This window comes from Dermacentor andersoni, chromosome 1, assembly GCF_023375885.2.
Source record: "Dermacentor andersoni chromosome 1, qqDerAnde1_hic_scaffold, whole genome shotgun sequence".
Lineage (NCBI taxonomy): Eukaryota > Metazoa > Arthropoda > Arachnida > Ixodida > Ixodidae > Dermacentor > Dermacentor andersoni.
Window position 1 is genome coordinate 91,189,836 of NC_092814.1, and position 25,361 is coordinate 91,215,196.

General features: G+C 43.7%; 1 protein-coding gene and 1 non-coding gene across 8 annotated transcripts in view; both read right to left on the bottom strand.

Annotated features, from left to right (window-relative positions):
• The window catches only part of kis (chromodomain helicase DNA binding protein kismet), a 192,244-nt gene that overhangs the window by 100,075 nt on the left and 66,808 nt on the right, over positions 1-25,361 (bottom strand). For all 7 annotated transcript variants that reach the window (XM_050191669.3, XM_050191666.3, XM_050191667.3 and 4 more), the window contains 13 exons: positions 20,954-21,115; positions 20,729-20,809; positions 13,531-13,687; positions 12,063-12,270; positions 11,752-11,828; positions 11,136-11,254; positions 10,188-11,033; positions 9,965-10,076; positions 9,702-9,873; positions 9,538-9,627; positions 8,437-8,537; positions 8,260-8,359; positions 4,163-4,356 (listed from right to left, as the gene is read on the bottom strand). In XM_050191669.3, the coding sequence (XP_050047626.1) occupies positions 4,163-4,356; positions 8,260-8,359; positions 8,437-8,537; positions 9,538-9,627; positions 9,702-9,873; positions 9,965-10,076; positions 10,188-11,033; positions 11,136-11,254; positions 11,752-11,828; positions 12,063-12,270; positions 13,531-13,687; positions 20,729-20,809; positions 20,954-21,115 (2,419 nt within the window). The remainder of the gene's footprint in view (positions 1-4,162; positions 4,357-8,259; positions 8,360-8,436; positions 8,538-9,537; positions 9,628-9,701; positions 9,874-9,964; positions 10,077-10,187; positions 11,034-11,135; positions 11,255-11,751; positions 11,829-12,062; positions 12,271-13,530; positions 13,688-20,728; positions 20,810-20,953; positions 21,116-25,361) is intronic.
• Positions 11,903-11,992, bottom strand: LOC126546470 (small nucleolar RNA U6-53/MBII-28). The gene has a single exon (XR_007602604.1). It is a non-coding gene; the product is annotated as a small nucleolar RNA U6-53/MBII-28 (small nucleolar RNA).

A 25,361-nucleotide genomic window follows, 5' to 3' on the forward strand; every position in this document is an offset into this window, starting at 1 on the left:
AAACAGAAGGGAGGGGCTAGCATAATGCACAGCGAATAAAATATATTCGAAAAAAATGGTAAAACCCATTGCAAATCGAGTCGAACATCCTGAAAGACAAATAAAAAGGAGATGCATACTGAAGCAAATATTTTCGAATATAAGCATTTCTATCAACTGAAAGCAAACTCATTGGTATGAGCCCGAACTTTGTCACAAGTGATATTCTCTCACAATGGCTGGTAAGTCAATCTCAACTGTCCTGACATACTCTAGGCCCGAGCACACCTTAGTGCTGCTTTTCACTGCTTTAAAGAGTTTATTTTGGTTTGGATGCAGGACAGCTGCAACTCGGCTTCAGCCAACACTTTGTTTGTCGGTCGTTAATTGTACGCTGGCCTCCAGCCGATAACACAGCGCCAAAGACCATTCACCATTCATTACGATTCCTCTGATACTCGAGCCAGCATTACCGTGACTTACGTACCCTTTCGATAAAACTACAGCTAATTTTGCCTGATAGAATAACAAATTCCTCAAGTTTTCCCTGAGTATTTCCAAACTACTCAAAATGGCTGAGAATTCACGGTTTTCCCTATTGGTAGACACCCTGTCTGACCACTGACGAAGAGTGACAAGCCTGAAAAGGAATAACATAAGATGCGTTGCTGGAAAACGATGGCCACGGAATGTCTAGGCCAAGGGCAAGCATATGTGTGAACAGCAACACACGTTGACAAATTTGGGTCATACTATTCATGATAGGCCACATACGAAACATCTTTCATTTTCGCAATATTTCATACTACTAGCCCCGGACACTTCAACGGTGCAAAATGACATGGAAGTGTGCTTTTTGATGCATCTTGCGCTAGTCACACGAAAAATAAAGTCCTTGGCATTATGCCAAGAATGCCATCCCTCGTGAACGCCGATGCATCTTGCGCTATATTCATGCGAAACTTAAGTTATTTCCGATAGTGATGGTCTAAGAATACAGCGCACCTTTTTTGGCCACTTCTGGAATAAAGTCACACCATTTTTGGATGAATCCGGTATTTCAAACTCCCATTTATTAGGAAGTTTTGGTGTTCCCCATGAAGTCTGAATTCTAGGTTGGTGACTGTAAACAAGTACTTAACAGTTAAACACAGCTATGGCAAACCCCCTTCTGTATCCCTTGATGGCAATACTGTTTTTTAGACGGTGATATTAATTTTTTTGCATTTAACTCGAGTAACCCAAGCAAACAGGGGTGCAAAAGGTCGTGACACTTATACCAAAGAGGCTTGTATTGCCAACTTGGGGCCTCTTACTGCACTAGAGAGCGAAGAAGAAAAATAAAAGGAAAGAAAAAAAGGAGAAGAACGAACGAAAAAAAAAGGCGAGAGAAAACAAGAATGAGTAGAAGTAGGATTGAAGGGGCATGAGAAACAGGCCAGGTAAATTTGGAGGCCTATGACTCCAAAAGCAAATTACCGATAATACTGCTCCACAGCAACATCATCATTGCCGACTGACGTAGGGGGCGCACTTTGTGCTGTCGGCAATGCAGTTATATATCCTCAAGCGAGGCTTGTCAAAGTAGGCTAATGGAATTTTGACATTAATGTTTCGTTCTGCGACGCTTTCCCTATCTGTGCTGTCATTTTGCAAAAAAAAAAAAAAATTCTAGCGAAAGCAAAGTTTTTCTCATGTTCCCCGCTAATTTCATTACTGCGACGTTCAACTGTAGTAGATATTCGATTCCCAAACTGAATTATTCAAATGTTCACTATTCCATTCAATTTGGTGATATTTGAGTATTTGAACACCCCTAGATTCAAGCATGGAGTGGAAAGTAGCTACGGAACGGTGAACTTGCCCCAACAATAACCATGCATCTACATCAAACCTAAGAACACTTGTTGAGCTTCCAGACTTATTTCGTGATGACTTAGTCGAAAAGTAAACAACACAAGCCCAGTAAATGACAGTGCAGAAGACTGCAATCACAGATGGCTGACACATGTCAATTCACTCATAGCTAGGATAGGAAACTATTGGTGTACAGTCGAACCCACTTATAACAATATCACTTTTAACAATATATCGGTTATAACAATGAGAAGCTGCTGCACTGTCAACTTCTGTATGTTTTCTATGGTAAAATATTCCATTTACTACAAAGCCCCCATGCCTCATTATTGGTTACAGTGGAACCCACTTATAAGAATTCCAGATATAGCGATCTATCAGTTATAACGACCACGTTTCAGTACATTTACGATTTTACAACCATCTCTATCGAAACTGCTTTTAGATATAACAAACGCTTGTTAAATTGCCGTACTGCTTCAATGAACCCTTCGAACCCAGTCACGGAAAGAAGAGAACACATGCGAAGTGCCAAAGCACGGAAGTGCAACCAAACTGGGTGCACGGCAGCGCGCGCCCCACTCCAGTCCAACCGTGACAATGATACGGCCTTCGAGATGAGCGAGTCACCCCTTTGTATGGATTTCGGAAGGCTCAAAAACGGTCACACGTGGTCACGCATTTTCAAGGCACACCTCCAAGGTAGACGCGTGCCATGCACAGCATAAACAGCATGATGCGGGGCGCGCCCTGGCACATGTACTGGTACAAAATCGAATGCCATGACGGAGTCACTCACATTTTTTTCGCAATTGTCAGAGTGGCACCATGCGCATTACACGTCTGTTTTAACGATTTGGAATGACCATCTATATCTTTCCCCCATGGGAACGACGACCGCTCAAGTGTTTCAGTCGACGCAGAATGCTGCACCACATGTTGCCGCCACACAATGTTGCAAAGGGTCAGCGCTAGTTCATTGTTATCAGGTGATCACAGTTCAGCAGCGCTTCCTTTACGCACTGCCGATTGCCGATAATGGTTTGCTGTGATGTTTTGCCTTTCGAACATTGCATTTGTTTTCACCTGAAGCTACTTAACCTAACTTTACGGCTCTTGTGTGGCTGACGCGCAGTTGTAATGCCGAGACCATTATGCCCGAGACCTTAGCAGAATAGCGGCATGCCATAGTAGTTTCGGAAGTTAATGCTTCTGGCCAACTAGAATACCGACGGAACCACACTACGGGAAAGCATTGCTTTGAAAGGCACTCCACACGACTTCAGTAAGTCGGCGTTGAACTTGTAATTCTCTGGATAAAAGTGCAGCGAGCACACTATGCGATTTTTTCGGCTTTTTTGCCAACGAACTGTGGCAGAGATACGGCACTTAACCACTTTGAACGGAAAAGTTCACTTGTTGGCACACAGTGATAAGTAACGTTGGATTCGCCGCTGCAACTGCCCTTGGCCAAGTTCCACGGACTGTTCGCACATCCCACGACATCACATGGACGTGGCATTCTCGCTGCTTGTTCCAAATGCAAGTTTCGCGAGCCAGCAGAACCAACGCAGCAAGACGCGATAAAGAAACAACTGAAACTCCAAAGCGCGCGCGGCGCAGAGTCGAGCGAAAGCAAAACCTTTCGACCACCCATACTACTGAAGGGTAACGTCAAAATGTTATTTTTTCTTAGAATCGAATAGAAGTAGACAAGTAGCATTTTCTTCCGTCTTATAATCTAATGAAATGATCTTTTTAATACGAATAGTTGAGTACTAGTGACATGAATCATGATGAGGAGTGCCTTCGACGTGGCATTCTTGCGGCTTGTTCGAAATGCAAGTTTCGCGAGCCAGCAGAACCAGCGAAGCAAGACGCGATAAAGAAACAACTGAAACTCCAAAGCGCGCGCGGCGCAGAGTCGAGCGAAAGCAAAACCTTTCGACCACCCATACTACTGAAGGGTAACGTCAAAATGTTATTTTTTTCTTAGAATCGAATAGAAGTAGACAAGTAGCATTTTCTTCCGTCTTATAATCTAATGAAATTATCTTTTTAATACGAATAGTTGAGTACTAGTGACATGAATCATGATGAGGAGTGCCTTTGTCATCAGGCTAGTACCGGAATGTCCCTTGGGGGTCTCAAATCATGTCATGCATTTACCTCAATTCCACGGTTACTAAAGCTCTGTTCGCGATTATATTGATGCCTTACACATTCTAGAGCATTGCTTTATCACTTTAACTTGCCTTCATAGTATCCTTTAGCGTCCCTTTAAGCTCATTTTGCAGCACAACACGTTCAGTGGCCCTTTCTTTACCTGGCGCTTGAGGTGCAGCAGTAGTGGGCCCAGCAGGATTGGGTGCAGGCTGTTCGACAGTTGGTGCCACTTGCTCTGAAGACTCCGAAGGCGGTTTCGCCTCTGACGATGTAGATGGCTCAGGAGAGACAGGCTCTTCTTCATCAAGGTCCTTCTTTCCTTCTTCGCGCTTGTCTTCTAGGTCCTCAGGATTCCTAAACAGCATGATTAACACGTGAGTGAATCATACAGCTTGAAAATGAGACCTACAGGTTCTAGTACACTTGAAACAATGTCATAAACACGAGCACTCCTAGTGGCGCATGCAATGCTGCACCACACTGGACATAACCAGAGAAGAGACATCTACATTTCGGAATAGAATAAGAAAAATCTGCAACAACAAAATTATTGCGACAATGAAATATTTTCATATTCTGAGTGAATTTCCATAGAATTCAATACATTTCTGATCTCGTTGGCAACAAAATATCACTGAACTGCAATCCCACATCAATGAAATTCCGGAATGTTACCCTGCATATTACCTATTCACACAAGGCTAGCAGACTCCAAAAAGTGCTAAAATGCCTTTGCTTCACACATAAATTGCATAAAATAGCAGCACATTACGTTTTCATGGGTTCAATCATTATTGTTTACAAGAACAACCAAGCAACTGCGTACGTGGGGAAAATGCCATGGCTGCTATTTTGTTTGTTGAACACCTATTTCAAATGACATGGCCACATGTCTCTGCTGACATGTGACGACGGTTTTAGCACAGGGTTGGTACAGGTCTCAGAGAAAAAATATTCAAGGATATTTATTCAAGGACTTTCAAGGCCCTGTCAAAGCTTTTCCAAGGGTGCAGAGCGGCATCACATGTAGCAACTTTTTTATTATAACAACACCTCCAAAACACTATAGTTATACTTAGCTACAACAAACTTACAAAAATCAGCACGTTACTTCCTCATATTGAAATTGGACCTTTCATGCAAATAAGTACAATCACGGACATATTTTTCCTGCAAGGAAACGGCTAAAAAAACTTTCAAACGTTATTGCACAATCCAAACAAAACAAAAAAATGAATTTCACTGAGGAAAAATATCAGATTATTGAACTTGAGTCCGTGAAAAAAGATGAAGTTTCATACCATGTTGACAATATCTTTACACTGACATTAAGAAACAAAGCCTGTGAAGCTTTCACAGCCACTCAGCCACCGCGGCTGATAGCGATGGCCACAGTGGGATGATGCTACCAGCCATCTTGGCTCGTCCATTCTTTGTACTCGCCACAGATTATCTCCTAAATAGGGTGCAAGGGCAGCATGAAGGAAAAAAAAATGGAAACTGCCCCATCTGCTTTTGTGCTGCACACACAATGCAGCTCGATTTCGCTGCATCCCGGGCCTTGTATGCCTTTCTCCCTTCCACTCCTCCGAAACATTCCTCCGACAGCGCCAACAGGGAAGGGGCGAAAGCATCAGCATAGCTGTAAGGGGTGGGGTTGAAGCCACCCCTCCATTTCCTCTTTCCCACAGAACAGAAAGTTCTGTGGAAAGGAGAATGGGGAAAAGAAAGGAAGCGAGCTCAGAAACAGCGACAAGGAGGAATGGGAAAGGTTCAATGTGAAAGTTAAAGCAAGTCATGAGCTAGTGGTGGTCCGAAGGTGGAGGGGGGGGGTGTAGTCATGGAGGCTATTCCCTCTCCCATGCCCACACACAAATCATTTTCGTCATCGCACCAAGAACAAATAGGCAAAAGGTGAGGCTTACTAAGCAGCCGTGTCAGCTAGCGTCAGATTGCAGAAAAAGCGACTAGTACGTGGGTAATAGAAAGATACAACAGTGAATATTAGGGCAACTTGCTCAGACATTTCACCTTCAACCCAGGAAACCCACCAGCTAGTGGACAGGGCGAATAGACCATTAAGGGAGCCCATTTCAAGAGGTGCAAGCTGATGGGCCATTGTATCTTGTAAGATTCCAGAAATTTTCAGGGGAATCAGCTTTGTTAACGGCCAATGTCGAGTAACGTCGGTAAAGCATTTTAAGCACAACATGATACCTGCATGATAAATAACTATGGGGTGGCATGGCAGTACGCCTTCTGTGCGGCCTGGACACACTACCCGATTATAATGAGTGCAAATTAGTAGAAGCACATTCAGAAATGTGTAGTTATCGAAGCAACCTGCCTTTTGCATTGCTCTGTGGCACCACCTTAGCTGGCGCCGTGAGAAACAAAATGTACAGCGGCAGGGGGGGGGGGGGGGGGGGGACACAGAGAGGCACACTGCATGAAGCGAGCTGAAATGGTTTTGTGCATTTTCGAGTCAATTTTCTTTTTGTGGGACTGGATGCTTCCTCAGCAGGACACCAGACGTACTTTTATAAGTGCAGAAAGCAAGTTGTGTGAACAAAGCGAGATCAGCCAGGCAACCAATCAAAACTTGAGAAATTGCAGTCTCTGGCCCCCAACACTTCGTACAGGGCCGCATTACGTATGCCAGTTACTGCCCAAACAAGTTTTTTTAAAATATAGCTTCCGAGTTCTTCCTAATGTTTGTTCACAATATCACTCAAGCTCTAATTTCTAGTAGTTGAAGTTTTATTTGTCATTTCTAATAGCGACGTTCAAAAGGCAGATACAGGGCACCATACACTTCATGGTCATCTTCTGGCGCTGAGACAGGGTTGCCTGCCTTATAGCTAAAGCCAAGTCGGAGTTGCGATATGTGTAATATATCAATATTTTCCTGATGATGACTCATGCTTTGTTAGCTCATTTCAAAACTCAGAAATTTGTAATAGATCGCTCTATCTGTAACAGCCTATCGCCCACTACATAGTTGTACAGCAGCAGCACTACCATGATTAATACAACATTACATTAACCATGTACAATTATATAGCAAAATCATTCACTTATTACCTAAAAGCTTCACAAGAGAAAACAAGATATACATAGAATATAGTCCCTTAGAGATACAAAACAAAAGAAGTTATTAAAATACAATGCTAACAAACAAGCATAATTACAACCAAAACCATTTCCCCATGACTGTCAACTGTTGAAGTGATTGACACTGAAGCAACGCATCAACACTCCCTACTGCCACCACCGAAACGCGTTATCTATAAGGCGTGTACAGCAACCAGCCTCCTCTCTTGCACTTCAGAATGGACCGTTTGTGCGATCTAGCGAAAGCGGAAGTGTCATGGGTTACCATGAGCGACGTCACAGAAATACACGTACGTAGGCGCACTTGCTGATGTACGTCATCACCCGGTCTTGCAGTGCGGAGCCCACGAGAAGCGTTTCATTTGAAATTCCAGCTCTTTCCATGGCGCATCGCGATGCAATTCTTAGCAGACCGTGAGCGCGCATTCTATGCACTGTGCTTCTCATCAAAAAAGCCCGACCTGCTGAGCGGCCCTTTAACAGTGAATCAAAACAGCAGAAACATTCATGCACTTTTCCTACAATCCAACAGTGTAGAAGACTTCACCTCCACGACATATGGGCCGCTGAATACATTGGTGATTTTCAACAGAATGTCGTGAGCTCTGCTGTCATGCCCGAGGTTTGCACACACAGTGCAACCAGTTCAGCCTCATTACCCGCTGCACATCTCGTATGCAGACTAAAATGATGAGCTCAGTGTCAACCAGCCGCTTCCCTTCCACAAAACAGCCCACACTGGCATTACACTGCCAGAAAATAACCAAAGACAGCAGTAGTGGGGACATGGAGACCTCTGTGCATCTTCCATGCTGCACAGTGTAGCCAGACATCACAGCACCCCCTGACGTTCATTTAAGTTGTGAATACCCAGGTTGTGACAAGGAACAAGATGTGCGAGTGCTACGGAAAAGAACCCATGGATTTGCATCCATTGTTTTAAATAATGTCAGCCTGAATCCAAATAAAAATGCTATGGAAAATGCTATGTAGTTAAGATCCAGGAATGCTGCTAGCTTTGTTTGTTTTTTTCCCCTGTAAGTACATGAAAAATTCTGACTTTACTTTTACTTTACACACGTAGCTTGCTCTCACTTGGGCCAAAATGCTCCCTTCACTTTCAAAGAAAAACATGGCACTTACGCTGTCATTTCTGCAAGAAGGGCGGCACCATCGGGAGGGCCACATCGTGCCAGAAAACACAAGGTGTGATCTTGACGCATCAGGTTAAACCTTTCATAACCTGCAGAACATACAGAGTCAAGGTCAAACCATAATAAAATAATTATAATAAAATATTTTTAAATGTTTAAGACTAACCATGTTTGTACACCCCTATCAAAAGGGACTTGTCAGCATCTTCGTCCCACCAAGGAGCTGGAGGTTCCCCATCGGCTGCTGGTGGTGGAATAGGAATATCCCTACAAAGCAATATCAATACGTCCTTTCACAAAACATGCCAAAGCACATGCTAAAAAAAGTTTCCCTATGTGAAACACACATTTCCTTTGTATGTGGCAGCAGCAGCAGACACAAAACAAATAATCTGAAAACCCTTACTTTTGACTACAGCATTAATTTAAGAATTATTGTTACCAGTGAACCGGCCAGCAACTAATCGTCTGTTGATGTACATACAGGAAGTTTCATGCCAGCACACGGGCCCCAACTGTAGCAATTTGCACATCTTTACACTAAATTGGCACTAAATGCTTGCCACATCAGTCATGACCACGGCAGAAGACTCTGTGGTGGCGATACCGAATAAGGTTTGCAACCTAAAGGAACGCAGTATATTGACGTCACGTGTGATTCAAAATGCGAAAAAGAAAAGCATAAACCACACCTGCACAGTTCCTGCCATACCTTACTTCCTTTATGACAGACAGACTATCATGCCAACATGTAGTCTGCCACTCTGTTTCAGTTGGATGCTAACGGTAATTTTTTGTGACACATTTGCAGCACTCTACCCTTGCCACAATCCGAGCCTTATCTGAATTAACTGGTGTGTGGCCAAATACCTTTGAATCTATGAGTGTTTTGTGCCATAAGATAATGCATACACCTGCCAGAACAAGACAAAGTTTTAATCATCTGATTTTCGAAACAAGCTTTCACCGTAGTAAAAGGCTAAATTTAGGACTGAATCGAATGTCCCACTACTACCCCAAAAGACATCATCACAGTACACATTTGTGCAGTAAGACTCCTGTAGTCATAATGCCTTTTCACAATAAATTAATCACATGCCTCACTCTTTCAGTAAGATTGAGGAATTTGCTTAAAAATGAGAATTCATTTTACTGCACATGCTCCATTTATGGCACTGCTATGATTATAACCATTACAACAAACTGCATGACCCCTCATTTCAATTATTTCATGCCATTACCAGCTACATGTGCACGAAAAACTGACCTGGCTGGTACTCCTGCAAATACTTGCTGGTGCAAATCTCCTATAATTTCATGTTTCAGGTAGTAGAGAAGGCGAACCCTCAGGAGAACCCTAAAAACAAAGGTAAAAGTAATTATGTGCAAATGGACTAAAGACCAAGCAAAACATAGGATTAAAAGTCTTACTTGTTAGCATGCCGATGCAAGTGCTTACGATAGCCATCATCACAGAGGAGGAGGTCAGGGTTGTACTGGTCATCCCGAGCCCAGTCAGCCAACATGTCAGGTGAATCAGGCTCCCCTTTACCATTCTTAAGCTTCTTGCCTTTGCGCCCTCTTGGCACAGGTGCTGACAAACCTAGACATAGAACCCTCATCAGTTAACTCTGCTATTTCAAACACAAAGCATAACATTAAAAAATTTGGCTCAATGTAATATAATATCTGACCCGAGTGATTTTTGTGGATTCTGGTCTCGCCGTCTTCAGACGGTGCAATCAGATCCCAAATGAAGCCCTTGATCTTCTCATCACCCTTGTAGTGCCGTAAACAGTATAAGAGCTGCAAAAGTTTCAAAACGCATACTGAATCTAAGCAATATTCCTGGCACTGAGCGTTATAGCCGAAACATAAGTGCCCAGAACGCACTTAAAAAATCCCAGGAAGACTTACCACAACCCTGGAGATGTCCTCCACATCTTTTGGCGTGACTCGTCGTCGCCAAAGCCCAATCGCTATGCTCTCTTCCCAACGGCCCCAACCAAAAGTGAGCAATCCTTTCTCCACTTGGAAGCACTCAGTGCGTGTCCAGTTTCCAGGTGCAATATCACCCAAGAACTCATCCTCACAGAAACCACGGTTAGCTCGACCACCTCGGCGTGCTCGGCCGCCAATTATAGGCGAATCTCGATGACGTGAACGCCGGCTTCCTCGAGTGCGGACACCTGTATCATCATCCTCATCGCTAGACTCCAGTTCTGACAAGTCCAGCATGTTGTCATCAGTCCCAAAACGCTTGGTCTGAGTGCGCCTCCGAGGTTCTTGCAAGATTAGCTCATTTCTGCCTTTCAGCTCATCCACATCCAAGTTTGCCTTCTTGGCCCACTTCTCCCAAAAGTTGGGATCATCAATTTCTATGTCACTGCGCGTGGATGAAGCAGTAAAGGAGGCCTTAGAGAATGTAGAACCTTTCCCTTCAGACTCTATGGTGATGGTGTGCGTGCGACGCAACAAAATTTGATCAATGTCTTCTTCACAGAAATTGTTGCCATCTGCATCATCCTCCATAATGGCACCATAGGCACCCTTGCGAAGCAGATCTTCAATTTCTTGCTTAGTGAGCTGCTGATTCATTCCAACACTCTCTTTTTGAGAGTTCATTGACTGCAAGACTGCCCTGTCCAGACCAAGCTTCAGGCTGGCTTTATCAAACATTTCTCGTTCGTACGTGTTACGACAGATGAGACGATACACCTTGACAGCTTTTGATTGTCCGATTCGGTGGCAACGAGCTTGTGCCTGTACAAAAAAAAAAACACGAATAATAAAGGTAAAATTAACCCTGACGGAAAAAGCAGAAATTGTTTTCAGCTCACTGATAAAAATTGTTGAGTAACAGACCTGAAGGTCATTTTGTGGGTTCCAATCCGAGTCAAAAATTACGACAGTGTCAGCTGCGGTGAGATTGATACCTAAGCCGCCTGCTCGTGTGCACAACAGAAACACAAATCTGTCGGAGTCTGAAAAAGATACATTAATATCAGGCTCTCATGAACGCCTCTCTTAAATTTACACATCCGCCATTCCAGCAATTAATCTTTGCCATAAACTCTTCCATGCACAAAGCCCCCAAAACATGAACAATTATTGCAAACCATGTTATACGGGGTGACCATACTAAAGTTTACCGGAATATTTAAAAATCACACATGGCAGATGGCATAATTCTGGTCCTTGAGCTGGATTACTAGAAGAGGCAGACATTACTAGCGCAAAAAATAAAAACGCTTATTCAAATAATTATTGAAAATTCACGAATTATTTTTTTATTACTTTATGGCACATATTGCAATTTATGAATTGTAGCCAGTGAGTTCGCAAGACGTATTCATTTGAAATTAATTTCCAAGATGACAACTTTCGAGGTATTGTTTCCCAAAGGGAAATGAAAGCGGATGAAAAACAACTTGCCGCTGGTGGGACAATACATAACAAATTACCAGGACATGGAACAAACCTGGTTTGCAAAACCTATCAATGGCAGCCTGACGAAGATTTCCACGAACCCTCCCATCGATTCGCTCATAGGGATACCTGCAAATAGGAAGCATGAGAATTAACAAACAAGCCCAATTCAAAAGATATAATGGCTGGGCATAATCAGCTGTCACGCTCAGAGGAAATGAGAAAGCTTTCACCCATAGTGGTCGTCAAATAATGACACCACTCAGTATTAGCATGGCAAATCATCACAGCAGACAGCAGTTCCAACACATCTCCATGATAGCTGCACAAAGTATGCACAAAGAGTACGACAGAATTGCTGACCTTTTGTTGACAAGGTAATCCTCAAGCAGGTCCAGACAGCGCACCATCTGAGAGAAAACAAGCACGCGATGGCCACCGTCTTTAAGCTTAGGAAGTAGTTTGTCCAGCAGAACCAGCTTCCCAGATGCTTGAACCAATGCATTGAGTGTCATGTCCAAGGAGTCACCATGCTGAAGCCGGTACTCCTGCAGGATCTGCTCCTCTGCCCCTGCAAATTAGTTTCTCAGGTCAGACACAAAAAGCTGAGCCATTTACGACATTCGTTCTGTCCGGCCAATCTGAAAACTCCACACAAAATTATGGGAAAGTCTAGAGTTGTGGTGTAACAAAGCACTACCTCTGCCTGAAGGGTGCCAAGAGGGAAGCATACTTATCTCTTAGTGAAATAAATCATGCTTCAGGATACTTTGAATGATCTATCAATTCCCATGCAGCTTTTCACAATTTTAATTGTAGAAAGTTTATGAATACCAACACAAACTTTTCATTTTCAACATAACTAGCTCTAGCAATAAGCAACATAAAACACAAATGCTGCAACAGGAGTTCCAAAGAAATAGTAAGGGTGGGAATGCCCAAAGTCATTTTGTAGCAATTTCGTAGCAGATAAAATTTTATTCAGTACCAGACTGGATTAGACAAATTCTTATTTTGGAGCAGCCTTTTAGCACATATCTTATTATTGGAGCCGTCTGGAGCATGGAAATTTTAGTTTATAGCATTATTATTAATAAGTGAGGCAACAATCACAAAGCCGTGCATTTTGCTACAGAAAGTGTTGAAGAGCAGCCTAAAGGCATTTTACATACTATTTTTGTATAAACTGCTGGTGCAGTAGTGGAACAGCCATTTCACTTTTTGGTGCAGGTCCTGGCACAGGCAAAATGCCGATTTGGCATAACAGAGAGCACTGTCAGCGCAGCGTCCAACATATGGGTGCTTACCATATACTATGCAAATTTCAACTGATATAGACGATATGTTGTGGAGACAGGCAGAGACAAGACCCCAACCCTGTCGCGTGCCCTCGCTCGCTGGCACAAGCAGAAAGATAAAAGAATGTAGATACTTTAACTTTTATTCGTGACGCTAAATTCGGGCGAAGCTGTTCACGCCCACCGATAGCTAGAATACGAGAGTTACTTTAACACATGCTCCAGCACCAACCAACAACACAACAACCTGCACCGCGATGCTCACGAAAGGCAAGCTGTCAAAGCTTCTCTATTGCAGCGTGGTACAATATTATTTTTTCCACATTTGGTGCAATTGGCACAGTATTCTCATCCATGAATTAGTAATACACTCTAACATGTATACTGTGTACCACAAGTTTCCTATACTGTACTGCACTCATGGACTTTAGTGATTTGTTTCTTATCAATGCCTGTCCTATGACTGTTCACAGTACAATTAGAGACAAAACACAAGTGCAACTTAACAAAATATAGAGCATGTTTCAATGTACCTTTGATTAGGTAAGGATGAATGCAGCATTTTCGTAGCTCCATCATGGTGTTCATGAGATTCGGGACATTTGTGCCCACTCCACCTTTTGTCAAGAAGGCAAAATTGCGTTCCAAAATGGCCCGATAGTACTTCTTCTGGATGTTAGTCAGCTCCACCTAACAAGAAATGTCAGGTATAGAAGTTCTCACATCGTAAAACATCATGCCACATGTAACCAGTCACAGATCTACGAGTTCAATCAGTGTTTTTAAATGAAGGAAACCATGGTCAAATGAAACTATTTAAATTGTTCGCTTAAAAAGAACTATACATGCAATTTTCATTTGTTTCCCATACTTGTCAAAAATTGATTAAAACTAAAAACAATTTTTTCATTTACTTCAACTTACACTATTAGAAAATGCAACACGAAGTGTTAACACAGCTTTGAGAAATTAAAGATTTAGTTATACAGTCGAACTTGGATATATCGAACTCGAAGAGGGTCACAAAATAGTTCAACATATCGAAAATTTGAAATGTAAAATATATGCCTAGCTGAAGTTTATCTGAAAACTATGCACGTCTCGCACAGTCTGCCGCGAACATGAAAAGAATGAATTTGTCCATCCCATGCCTGGAGCCACTCAGTGAAAAGATTGAGTGTCATCTATTTCTTGTGAAGCGCATGTATTGGACCAAGAGGTCTTTTCCGTTTTTGAAAAAGATTGGCGATCCTCTTTGCAACAAGAAATGGGCACAGGAAGTATGCTTCTATACACGGAGGTAATTCTTTCTGATATGCGTATGCTTCACTACTTTACATGGCTGTGATGCAGTGAAGATTACTAAAGCTATTCCAGATCAATTAAGTGCAAATAAGACCTTTGCTGCACGAGTCATCTTATTTTGAAGCACGAACCTCGCTCATTTTTCCTCCAAGGTATGTACTCAGTTTCATATTCAGCACCTTGACAGCATCTGCCAAAACAGTGCCATTTTACCAACATAAATACTTCCGATGATTCAAAAAGTGATTGCAGTCTGGTTAGGAGAAGCATACTTGCAGGGATGCAGTGCGGCACGGCGCTCATTATATTGAAAGTGGTGGTGAACGCCAGTTCGATATATGCATAGTAAAGCGCAACACTTTTGCGTGGGATTTCTAAAGGGATGTTGAAACTGTTCAACGTAGACAATATTTCAATAAAGCTGGGTTCAGATGTATAGTCATGGATGGCTGCAAGTATTGACTAATGCTAAGCAAATGCAATACAAAAATTTGCTGTATGAGTGGTTGAATCTTAAATAAGCTTTGTTCCACAATTCATGTGTTACTGAACAATCAGGGGTGGTATTCTCTGGCAATCATTTTGGGCATACAATAATTTCTTCAAGTTTTCATGCAACTTGACACCAGACATGTCAGTGCATATGCCTGACAGCCTTTCTGGCACTGTGCCAAGCTCACCATCTTTGCAGTGCCAGAAGCATTGTTGGCAGTACACAAAGATGGGTTTAGTGCCAAGTAAGATGAATCTCCAGAGTGCGACAGTACGCCCAAAAGTGATAGCTCTAGAATGCAGCCCCACATTACAATTGGTTCAAGTTCAATTTACCAACTGCACTAGCAAAGGATCAAACAGAGGAAAACCTTGGTTACAGCATGGTCTGTTAAAGTGAACAGAATGTGCGACTGTAAAATGAGATCTTTTTCACTAACGTTAGCATGGTCTAAACCAAAAAATCCAGATTATAGCACTGCTTTGTACAAGTAAGCAGAGCATTTGCAAAATTGGAAAAGGTTGATGGCCCCAATCTAACCACAAAAGCCAGCTTTGTTCAGGTGCACTTAGCGTTGAGCTGTCAGAAGTAAAACCATGAAATCCAAGTTTCAAGAACTGCTTTAAGTGACCAGAGCATTTTCTCCGTTGAAAATGCTTTACAGGCACCAGAACTGACCACCAAACTGAAAGGATAACAACAAAAGCTACCTCTCTCCTAAAACGAACTACTTACAAAACGATGCAGCGGCAATGACTGTAGTGCCAAAGACATGAAACTGTGAGCCAGGAGGTGAGATCAACAGAAACCCCTAACTGACAAAGGCATAAAAAGCATGCACCTGACAGCAAGGCGGTAAGCCTCTCACGGCTACCACGAGCTACCCAGTGCCAAGAGAAATATTGAGTCAATGACTTCAAAATGTCAGGAGTTCCCAAGCAGCAAAGTTCCTGGTTTAGCAGAGACACTGCAATTTGTATCTTACAATGCAAGTAGAAGAGCTATTGACAAATATCTGTGCAGAGCTACAGTAAGTGGTGAAATAGTATGAACTTCCAAAGGAAGTTCAAGTAAAAGAATGCTTCAAGACAACCCAGTGCGAGAGAAATCAACCTTTGCATCCTCCTTCCCCCATCCTGTCTGAACAATAGCTCTGTTTTGCTCAGTACAGCTGGTAGGTTATTAGGTTGATCAGAAGAAAAAAGGTGTTTAGAAGCTAATAGTTGCGATAGTTAAATGGCCGTTTGAAACAATAGCACAAATATTGACTAGCTTCCCAGTCTGTCATTGGCACAGTCGAAATATAACAATTCTTTAATGCTACACACACAAAAAAAAATTAAATTATGGGGTTTTACGTGCCAAAACCACTTTCTGATTATGAGGCACGCCGTAGTGGAGGACTCCGGAAATTTCGACCACCTGGGGTTCTTTAACGTGCACCTAAATCTAAGTACACGGGTGTTTTCGCATTTCGCCCCCATCGAAATGCGGCCGCCGTGGCCGGGATTCGATCCCACGACCTCGTGCGCTACACACACACAAATACGCAGGAAAAGCCACTTGTGCTTTAAAGGGGTGATGAACCACCCGTGTGGCTTAGCAAAAAAAAATACGTCCATTGATAGAATATGCTGCTGCGAATATCTCAGCTAAATCTTACAGTCGTGCACAGCGCACAGAGTTCACCAGCAAAGTCACCTTTTTCTCAAACACACTGCTTTCAAATGAGGCCTCCTCATGCGTTTCAAAGCTGCCAGCAGCTTGCATATGTTGTCACATGCATATGTTGTCACATGCAACTTTTTATAACTTGTCCATAAACACCATGTATTTAGAACCTCAACATAACGAATTGCAATTGTACACTATTTCAATATAACGAAATTTCATTGCTGCTGCGAAGGAATACCAAGACAATAAATGGAATCTTCCACAGATGCAGATGGTCAAATGGTTGAATTACAAGTAGCTGCTTGCAAACACAACTCTCAAATAAAAAAATTGCATGCCGTGCTACCAAAAGAGCAACCCCTAAAGCGGAGCAGCGTTGTAACAGGTCGAAGTACAATCAGATCCTATTGCACTCCATGTGCTGTATGCTTTGGGTTCGAGGGCGAGCCTAGAAGGATGAGTAGAAAAGTGAGCCATGAAAGCCACGGGAGTATGAGGGGAGCAAGTTCAAGGTAAAACAATCAAGCGTGCAAGAGCAGGAGTGGGGGCAGGTTGGTACGTGTCTATTCTTGCTCACACATGGCTGCGCAAGGCTGTGAAGGCGGCTGAGTACATACGCAGCCCGTGTTCGTCCGAACATGTCCTTTATTTTCGCATGCCAACCATGCACACCACACGACCACACTCAGAGTCCCCCCATTCCCCCTCTCCTCCAGCACACTCACTCACTCCCACCGCTGTCTTCCTCGTTTTCACGCAACCTCTTCTCCGCTCAGTCAACTACTGTTGATCCCGCGCTTGGCCTCCGAGAACCGTCGCTCCTCATCGCGGGTCTTGGGCTCACTTGCCCAGGCCCTTGCACATCACAAGGTACAGTCGAACCCACTTGTAACAATATTCAAGTGCCACGAAAATTCCATAATTTCAAAATAGGGGGATGGCAGAGCTGATGTGAGAAAATGGTGGGGAGACCAGTGCCCCTCTCAACCACCTTCCTCCGCCTCGCTGCTGATTGTGTTCACTTGTTTAACTGTTTCCTGAGCGCTCCGATCGCGTGTAACAAGCCGTGGCTGCTGGCGTTGAAGAATGGCACTGCTATAACAATTGCAAAGAGGTATCACGGGTGGCAAGCGATATGCGAGCACTGCCGAGGCATCACTTTGGTGGAGCCAAAAGGGGCCCTTTAAAATTGCAAGAAGGCTGCAGCGGCAGCCTGTCGGCTTCAGAAATCCAGAAGAAACACTGAGGAGAGATCGCCACAAGCATCTCGCCACGTACTTCTCATTGGCTTGCATGAGAAAAGCCTATGTCCGTCAGCCATGCTTGCTTTACGCGAAGCTTGCCGCCATTCTTCTCAAGGCATCCAAGCGTTCTACGTAGTGCAGCAGAAGGTTCCTTGCGAAAACGAAGCCCCGGACGGACCGAATCATGCCAAGCCTCCTGCAAGGACAACCTTGAGGCAGCCTGCCCTACCGCATCATCGCTGCTGGCGTCGCCGTCGCTATCCGATGCAAGCATGTTCACGACGATCATCTCATCGGTTAGAAGGACTTAGTTTCCACATCTATAGCCGTGCGCTTTCTTTTCACCGGCAACATCGTGCATTGCTGATGATCAGCGAGCGGATCAGCCACCTTCCGTTTTGGCGGCGAGTCGAGCGAAGTTGAGAAACCGCGTGGCCAGCAACGACTTCGATACAACCAACAAAAACGAATGCAAGCAATCTGCCTAATCTGCTTGCGGCGCAATTGGCGGGGTAAATTTGTGTTTCAGAGAGGGGCGGTGTAGAACTATGGGGGCAGCCCATTCGTGTTCAGAGGGGTGGAAGGGCGACGGGAGAGAGCCGCGCAGAGATGGCTGGAAAATTAGTGCGTGGCAGCTGTTGGAGCAGCAGCAGCTCGTCGTGCAGCGGCTCGAATTTCTCGTTTTCTTTTTTTCTTTTCAAGGATTTCACATTTCACTACCTTTCGGCTCAGACACTCAGCAGCCAGACTTCATAGTTATAATCGATAATGCTGGCATCGGGGCATTGTACTAAGCGGGTTATTTCACCATGAAAAACATACAAAAGCCAACAGTGCCGCAGCTTTTTATCGTTATATCCTATACAGTGTTAAAACCGGTATCATTATAAGTGGGTTCGACTGTAATCCATCGTGTGTGCAGAGTGGGAGTGCCAAAATGGCAGGGCATCATGTGCACTGTCTTCTTGTGGGTTTAGTACTGAAGGTCGCATAATCTAGAATTTCGCAGGCGTGTTCAAATGAGGCAGGCGAAGCAATGAACTTGAAAATGTACGAAGAAAATCAGTTAGATTCATTTTTAATTTTTATAGTAGGAAATCATCTCCGAGTGCAGGTAAGAAGACGTCGAGAAAGACAAATACATGCACCTGATCTACCGTGGTAAGCTTATGTTAAACAGAATTCACTACATTGAACATGTTTCTCGACGCCCAACGCGATAACATCATTCTAAGAAGCTAAGAGACTTTGCTTGTAAGACTGAGTTTTAAGAATTCCTTCTTATCGCGAACCGTTCGAGAATGGAATAATCTGTGCCGCAAGGCCATGGTGTTTCCAACTCTCGGGAGATTTTTGAATATGCTTTAAATAATTTCTTCTTTTTCTCAAACGTTGCTGGTTTTATCTTACCTTTGCCTTTCCATCTTTTAGCTTTCATCTTGCATTATGTATTATCTTACTCAGGTTGTCTCACTATTTTTCGTTTCAATCCTGCGTGCGCACGCCCGTATTCATGTTTCTTGATTCATTTCTTGTGTCACTGGCGAAATTGCACTACATGCCCGTTCGTTTTAGTGGTTGTATGATAGCAAAGTATGACAGCAAGTGTATGATAGCGATGTTATCACCTTCAATGTGAAAATTGGGCGTATCACTTGTGTACAAGGCTTGGACCTGTATAAAAAGCGCAGCATCTGTTGTTCGTGATTCCTTGAGCGTGACTTTGTCTTTAAGTATGGTGTTTGTTGGCGTCACACAATAGTTTTTGTTATTGCCTTGTACCTTTCTGTGCTTCATGTAACACCCACTCCTGCCAAGGACCCTCAAACGAAGGCAGGCAGTATTACTGAAATAAATAAATAAATCACTATCCACTGTGGGTGCTTTTCATGATAGCATCGTTCTGTCCCACTGCAGGCGACACTATCAGCTGTGGGGAAAGTAGCGGACGCGAAATTGTGGCTGGCTTTATATACGATATTGTCATCATTGCATGGAATGTTATCTTTTGTCACAGATTCTCAAAATTAAATAACTTTATTTCCCAGTCAAGTTTTTTTTTTTTTTTTTTTTTTTTTTTTTTTTTTTTTTTTAAATAGCGCAACTCTTAGGCACCCATTCCTACGTTTAGCATCGGTGCTCCTTGGTGTCCCTCTAAACTCAGTTAACGAGCACAGTAAAAAATGAAAGAGCGAACAGGCAGCACAGCGGGTGATGAAAGACAGTGATAGCAATAAGAGCACGCAGAGAAAAGTGGTGGAGGAGGATGCAGTGGGACCACGAGATGGAAAGCGGAAAAGGAGGGTATGGCAAAAGCGCGAGAAGAGAAGCATAGTTACCCGAAAGAGGGGCTCTGCGGCAGTGATGGCTATGACATGGCGACAGATTAGCATGCATCAGACATATGGAAACAAACTGCTGCATGAGCAAAGGTCTGTCTGTGGTGGCTGCTGTGAATCACACCCACACAGCACCCAAGCGCTGCCTCTCGCGATTTCCGAATTAGCAAAGCAGTCACACCACACTTCGCTTTGTTTGCAACGTGCCGTACGAGACAGATTGTCCTTGCCAGCCAATATATTGCGAAGTGAAAACGTGTATAAAGTTGCGCTCAAATTTCACATTACAGAGTAATGTAATCATCTGCAAATTTTTTTTAGAGTGTTTAATAATTCGGAGAATTCTTCAGCCCCTTGCATGTAAAAGAAATCTATCGGCAACTACACTTATTTTCATAAGAGCTCAAATTTCAATAGGACAAGAAATCAATATAACGAAGCAAATGGCAGATTTTACCAACTTCATTATATCGAGGTTTAACTGTACAACATCAATGCACTTATTTTCTTCATTTCCCTGCAACCAAGTTAGAAACGATGCCAAAAAAAAAACTCAAGATGTGCGCTTTGAAGCAGGCTGGAACAATTGACCCTTGCATAAGACAAGCTTCTGCACAAGCCAAATGAAATACGGATACTAAAGAAGACAAAGAGCACATTCAAAATAGTCCATTACCTCAACGATGGTTTCTTCCTTAGGAGCCAGGCTCTTTTCAACATCCTCTTTGAGACGACGTAACATCATGGGTTTGAGCAACTGTAAGAACAATAAAAAGCCACTGAAACATAGCAACAATAGTGCACTACTGTAAAATGGCCTTTGTAAAAGCCACTGAAACATATGAACACTAGCACATCACGGTAAGATGGCCTCTGTTCTATTGGAAAAAAGGCTGCGTACCGCTTTGAGCTTGTCGACCTGCCCTTCAGTCTTCAGGTCTCCAAACTCCTCCATGAATGTCTCAGTGGAGCTGAAACGGCTAGGCTCTAAGAAATTCAGCAAGCTGAACAACTCTTCGACGTTGTTTTGCAATGGGGTTCCAGTCAGCAAAACGCTGTGCTCCTGAAACAATGTAGAAAGTGACAAAAATCATATCTGGCTTTAGAAATTTATAAGGTTAAGGGACACTGGTTTCCCAAAAAATCATCATCATCATCATCAGCCTAGTTACGCCCACTGCAGGGCAAAGGCCTCTCCCATACTTCTCCAACTACCCCGGTCATGTACTAATTGTGGCCATGTTGTCCCTGCAAACGTCTTAATGTCATCCGCCCACCTAACTTTCTGCCGCCCCCTACTACACTTTCCTTCCCTTGGAATCCAGTCCGTAACCCTTAATGACCATCGGTTATCTTCCCTCCTCATTACATGTCCGGCCCATGCCCATTTCTTTTTCTTGGTTTCAACTAAGATGTCATTTACCCGCGTTTGTTCCCTCACCCAATCTGCTCTTTTCTTATCCCTTAACGTTACACCTATCATTCTTCTTACCATGGCTCGTTGCGTCGTCCTCAATTTCAGCAGAACCCTTTTCGTAAGCCTCCAGGTTTCTGCCCCGTAGGTGAGTACTAGTAAGACACAGCTGTTATACACTTTCCTCTTGAGGAATAGTGGCAACCTGCTGTTCATGATTTGAGAATGCCTGCCAAACGCACCCCAGCCCATTCTTATTCTTCTGGTTATTTCAGTCTCATGATCCGGATCCGTGGTCACTACCTGCCCTAAGTAGATGTATTCCCTTACCACTTCCAGTGCCTCGCTACCTATCGTAAACTGCTGTTCTCTTCCGAGACTGTTCAACATTACTTTAGTTTTCTGTAGATTAATTTTCAGACCCACCCTTCTGTTTTGCCTCTCCAGGTCAGTGAGCATGCATTGCAATTGGTCTCCTGAGTTACTAAGCAAGGCAATATCATCAGCGAATCGCAAGTTGCTAAGGTATTCTCCATCAACTTTTATCCCCAATTCTTCCCACTCCAGGTCTCTGAATACCTCCTGTAAACATGCTGTGAATAGCATTGGAGATATCGTATCTCCCTGTCTGACGCCTTTCTTTATTGGGATTTTGTTGCTTTCTTTGTGGAGGATTACGGTGGCTGTGGAACCGCTATAGATAGCTTCCAGTATCTTTACATATGGCTCATCTACACCCTGATTCCGTAGTGCCTTCATGACTGCTGAGGTTTCGACTGAATCAAATGCTTTTTCGTAATCAATGAAGGCTATATATAAGGGTGGGTTATATTCCGCACATTTCTCTATCACCTGATTGATAGTGTGAATATGGTCTATTGTTGAGTAGCCTTTACGGAATCCTGCCTGGTCCTTTGGTTGACAGACGTCTAAGGTATTCCTGATTCTATTTGCGATTACCTTAGTAAATACTTTGTAGGCAACGAACAGTAAGCTGATCGGTCTATAATTTTTCAAGTCTTTGGCGTCCCCTTTCTTATGGATTAGGATTATGTTAGCGTTCTTCCAAGATTCCGGTACGTTCGAGGTCATGAGGCATTGTGTATATAGGGCGGCCAACCTTTCTAGGACAGTATTCCCACCATCCTTCAACAAATCTGCTGTTACCTGATCCTCCCCAGCTGCCTTCCCCCTTTGCATAGCTCCCAAGGCGTTCTTTACCTCTTCCGGTGTTACTTGTGGGATTTCAAGTTCCTCTAGACTATTCTCTCTCACCTTATCGTCGTGGGTGTTACTGGTACTGTATAAATCTCTATAAAACTCTTCAGCCACTTGAACTATCTCATCTATATTAGTAACGATCTTGCCGGTTTTGTCTCTTAACGCACACATCTGATTCTTGCCTATTCCTAGTTTCTTCTTCACTGCTTTTAGGCTTCCTCCATTCCTGAGAGCCTGTTCAATTCTATCCATATTATAGTTCCTTATGTCCGCTGTCTTACGCTTGTTGATTAACTTAGAAAGTTCTGCCAGTTCTATTCTAGCTGTAGGGTTAGAGGCTTTCATACATTGGCGTTTCTTGATCAGATCTTTCGTCTCCTGCGATAGCTTACTGGTTTCCTGTTTAACGGCGTTACCACCGACTTCTATTGCGCACTCCTTAATGATGCCCATAAGGTTGTTCATTGCTTCAACACTATGGTCCTCTTCCTGGGTTAAAGCCGAATACCTGTTCTGTAGCTTGATCTGGAATTCCTCTGTTTTCCCTCTTACCGCTAACTCATTGATCGGCTTCTTATGTACCAGTTTCTTCCGTTCCCTCCTCAAGTCTAGGCTAATTCGAGTTCTTACCATCCTATGGTCACTGCAGCGCACCTTGCCGAGCACGTCTACATCTTGTATGATGCCAGGGTTCGCGCAGAGTATAAAGTCGATTTCATTTCTAGTCTCACCATTCGGGCTCCTCCACGTCCACTTTCGGCTAACCCGCTTGCAGAAAAAGGTATTCATTATCCGCATAATATTCTGTTCTGCAAACTCTACTAATAACTCTCCTCTGCTATTCCTAGAGCCTATGCCATATTCCCCCACTGACTTGTCTCCGGCCTGCTTCTTGCCTACCCTGGCATTGAAATCGCCCATCAGTATACTGTATCTTGTTTTGACTTTACCCATCGCCGATTCCACGTCTTCATAGAAGCTTTCGACTTCCTGGTCATCATGACTAGATGTAGGGGCGTAGACCTGTACAACCTTCATTTTGTACCTCTTATTAAGTTTCACAACAAGACATGCCACCCTCTCGTTAATGCTATAGAATTCCTGTATGTTACCAGCTATGTTCTTATTAATCAGGAATCCGACTCCTAGTTCTCGTCTCTCTGCTAAGCCCCGGTAGCACGAGACGTGCCCGCTTTTTAGCACTGTATATGCTTCTTTTGGACTCCTAACTTCACCGAGCCCTATTATATCCCATTTACTGCCCTCTAATTCCTCCAATAGCACTGCTAGACTCGCCTCACTAGATAACGTTCTAGCGTTAAACGTTGCCAGGTTCATATTCCAATGGCGGCCTGTCCGGAGCCAGGCATTCTTAGCACCCTCTGCAGCGTCGCAGGTCTGACCGCCGCCGTGGTCAGTTGCTTCGCAGCTGCTGGGGACTGAGGGCCGGGGTTTGATTGTTGTGTTCATATAGGAGGTTGTGGCCAAGTACTGCACCAGGGTGGCCAATCCTGCTCTGGTGAGAGAGTGCGTTACCGGTTCTGGTCACCGGGGTCAGGCCGCACTCCAGGCCTGTTTGTGCAATTTTCTCAACACACGGTTGTTTTTTTTTTTTTCTGGTATTTTCCGGTGGAGAATTGTGCGGCATCGGGATTTGAATCACGGTCGATCCTCTTGCACGGGAGGCGGATACTGTACCGTCCCCGCAGGAGTTAAATTTAAAAATAAATTGTGGGATTTTACGTGACAAAACCACTTTCTGATTATGAGGCACGCCATAGTGGAGGACTCCGGAAATTTCGACCACCTGGGGTTCTTTAACGTGCACCTAAATCTAAGTACACGGGTGTTTTCGCATTTCGCCCCCATCGAAATGCGGCCGCCGTGGCCGGGATCCGATCCCGCGACCTCGTGCTCAGCAGTCTAAAACCACAGCCACTGAGTAACCACGGCGGGTCCCGCAGGAGTTGTACGCCTCATTTAATATACAGTGGTGCCCTATTTGATCAGTCAAGGTGGACCAATCTGAGCTCGGTTATGCCGCAGGGATGGCACTCGGCTAGAGAACCTGGTATTTATGACCTGCACATGTGAGGCCATACATATTTGAAGATATATATCTTTCTTTTTTTTTTATTTTAGGAGGGTTCCCGTACAGTGATAAAATAAAGGAAAAGACATTAAAAGAAAGAAAAAAAAAGAAAGAAAAAGGGGCGAAAAAAAGGAACATAACAGGTGATTTGAACTCGTGACCCTTCGATGTTGCCCGGAAAGATAGCTCAGTCGGCTGGTTCGTCAGGCCCCAGGCTATTTTCAAGCGCCGCAGCTCCTGCTCCGAGCCTCACACTTACGTGGAAAGGGACTCATGTTGTCCGCGATAGTCGGTTTTTGCTGATTCCGAGTGGTTGGAAGGCATACTTTCTTGGAAAAATGGCTGCCCGAGGAGAAGAGCGAACTCGAGCGGCTTTAGAGACAAGGAAAACTGCCTTAAAATATTTAGACTTGAGGGAAAGCTTCGTTAACAAACTATAACACGGCAATCAGAACTCGAATACGACGAGAGAAATTATTGAGACGTGGAAAATTTCTTTGAAATAAATATGGTTTGCGAGAAAAATGCTTGTAAGTACTGAACCTCTTAAAAGATGAGGGGAAATTTGCGCTCACCGAGAGG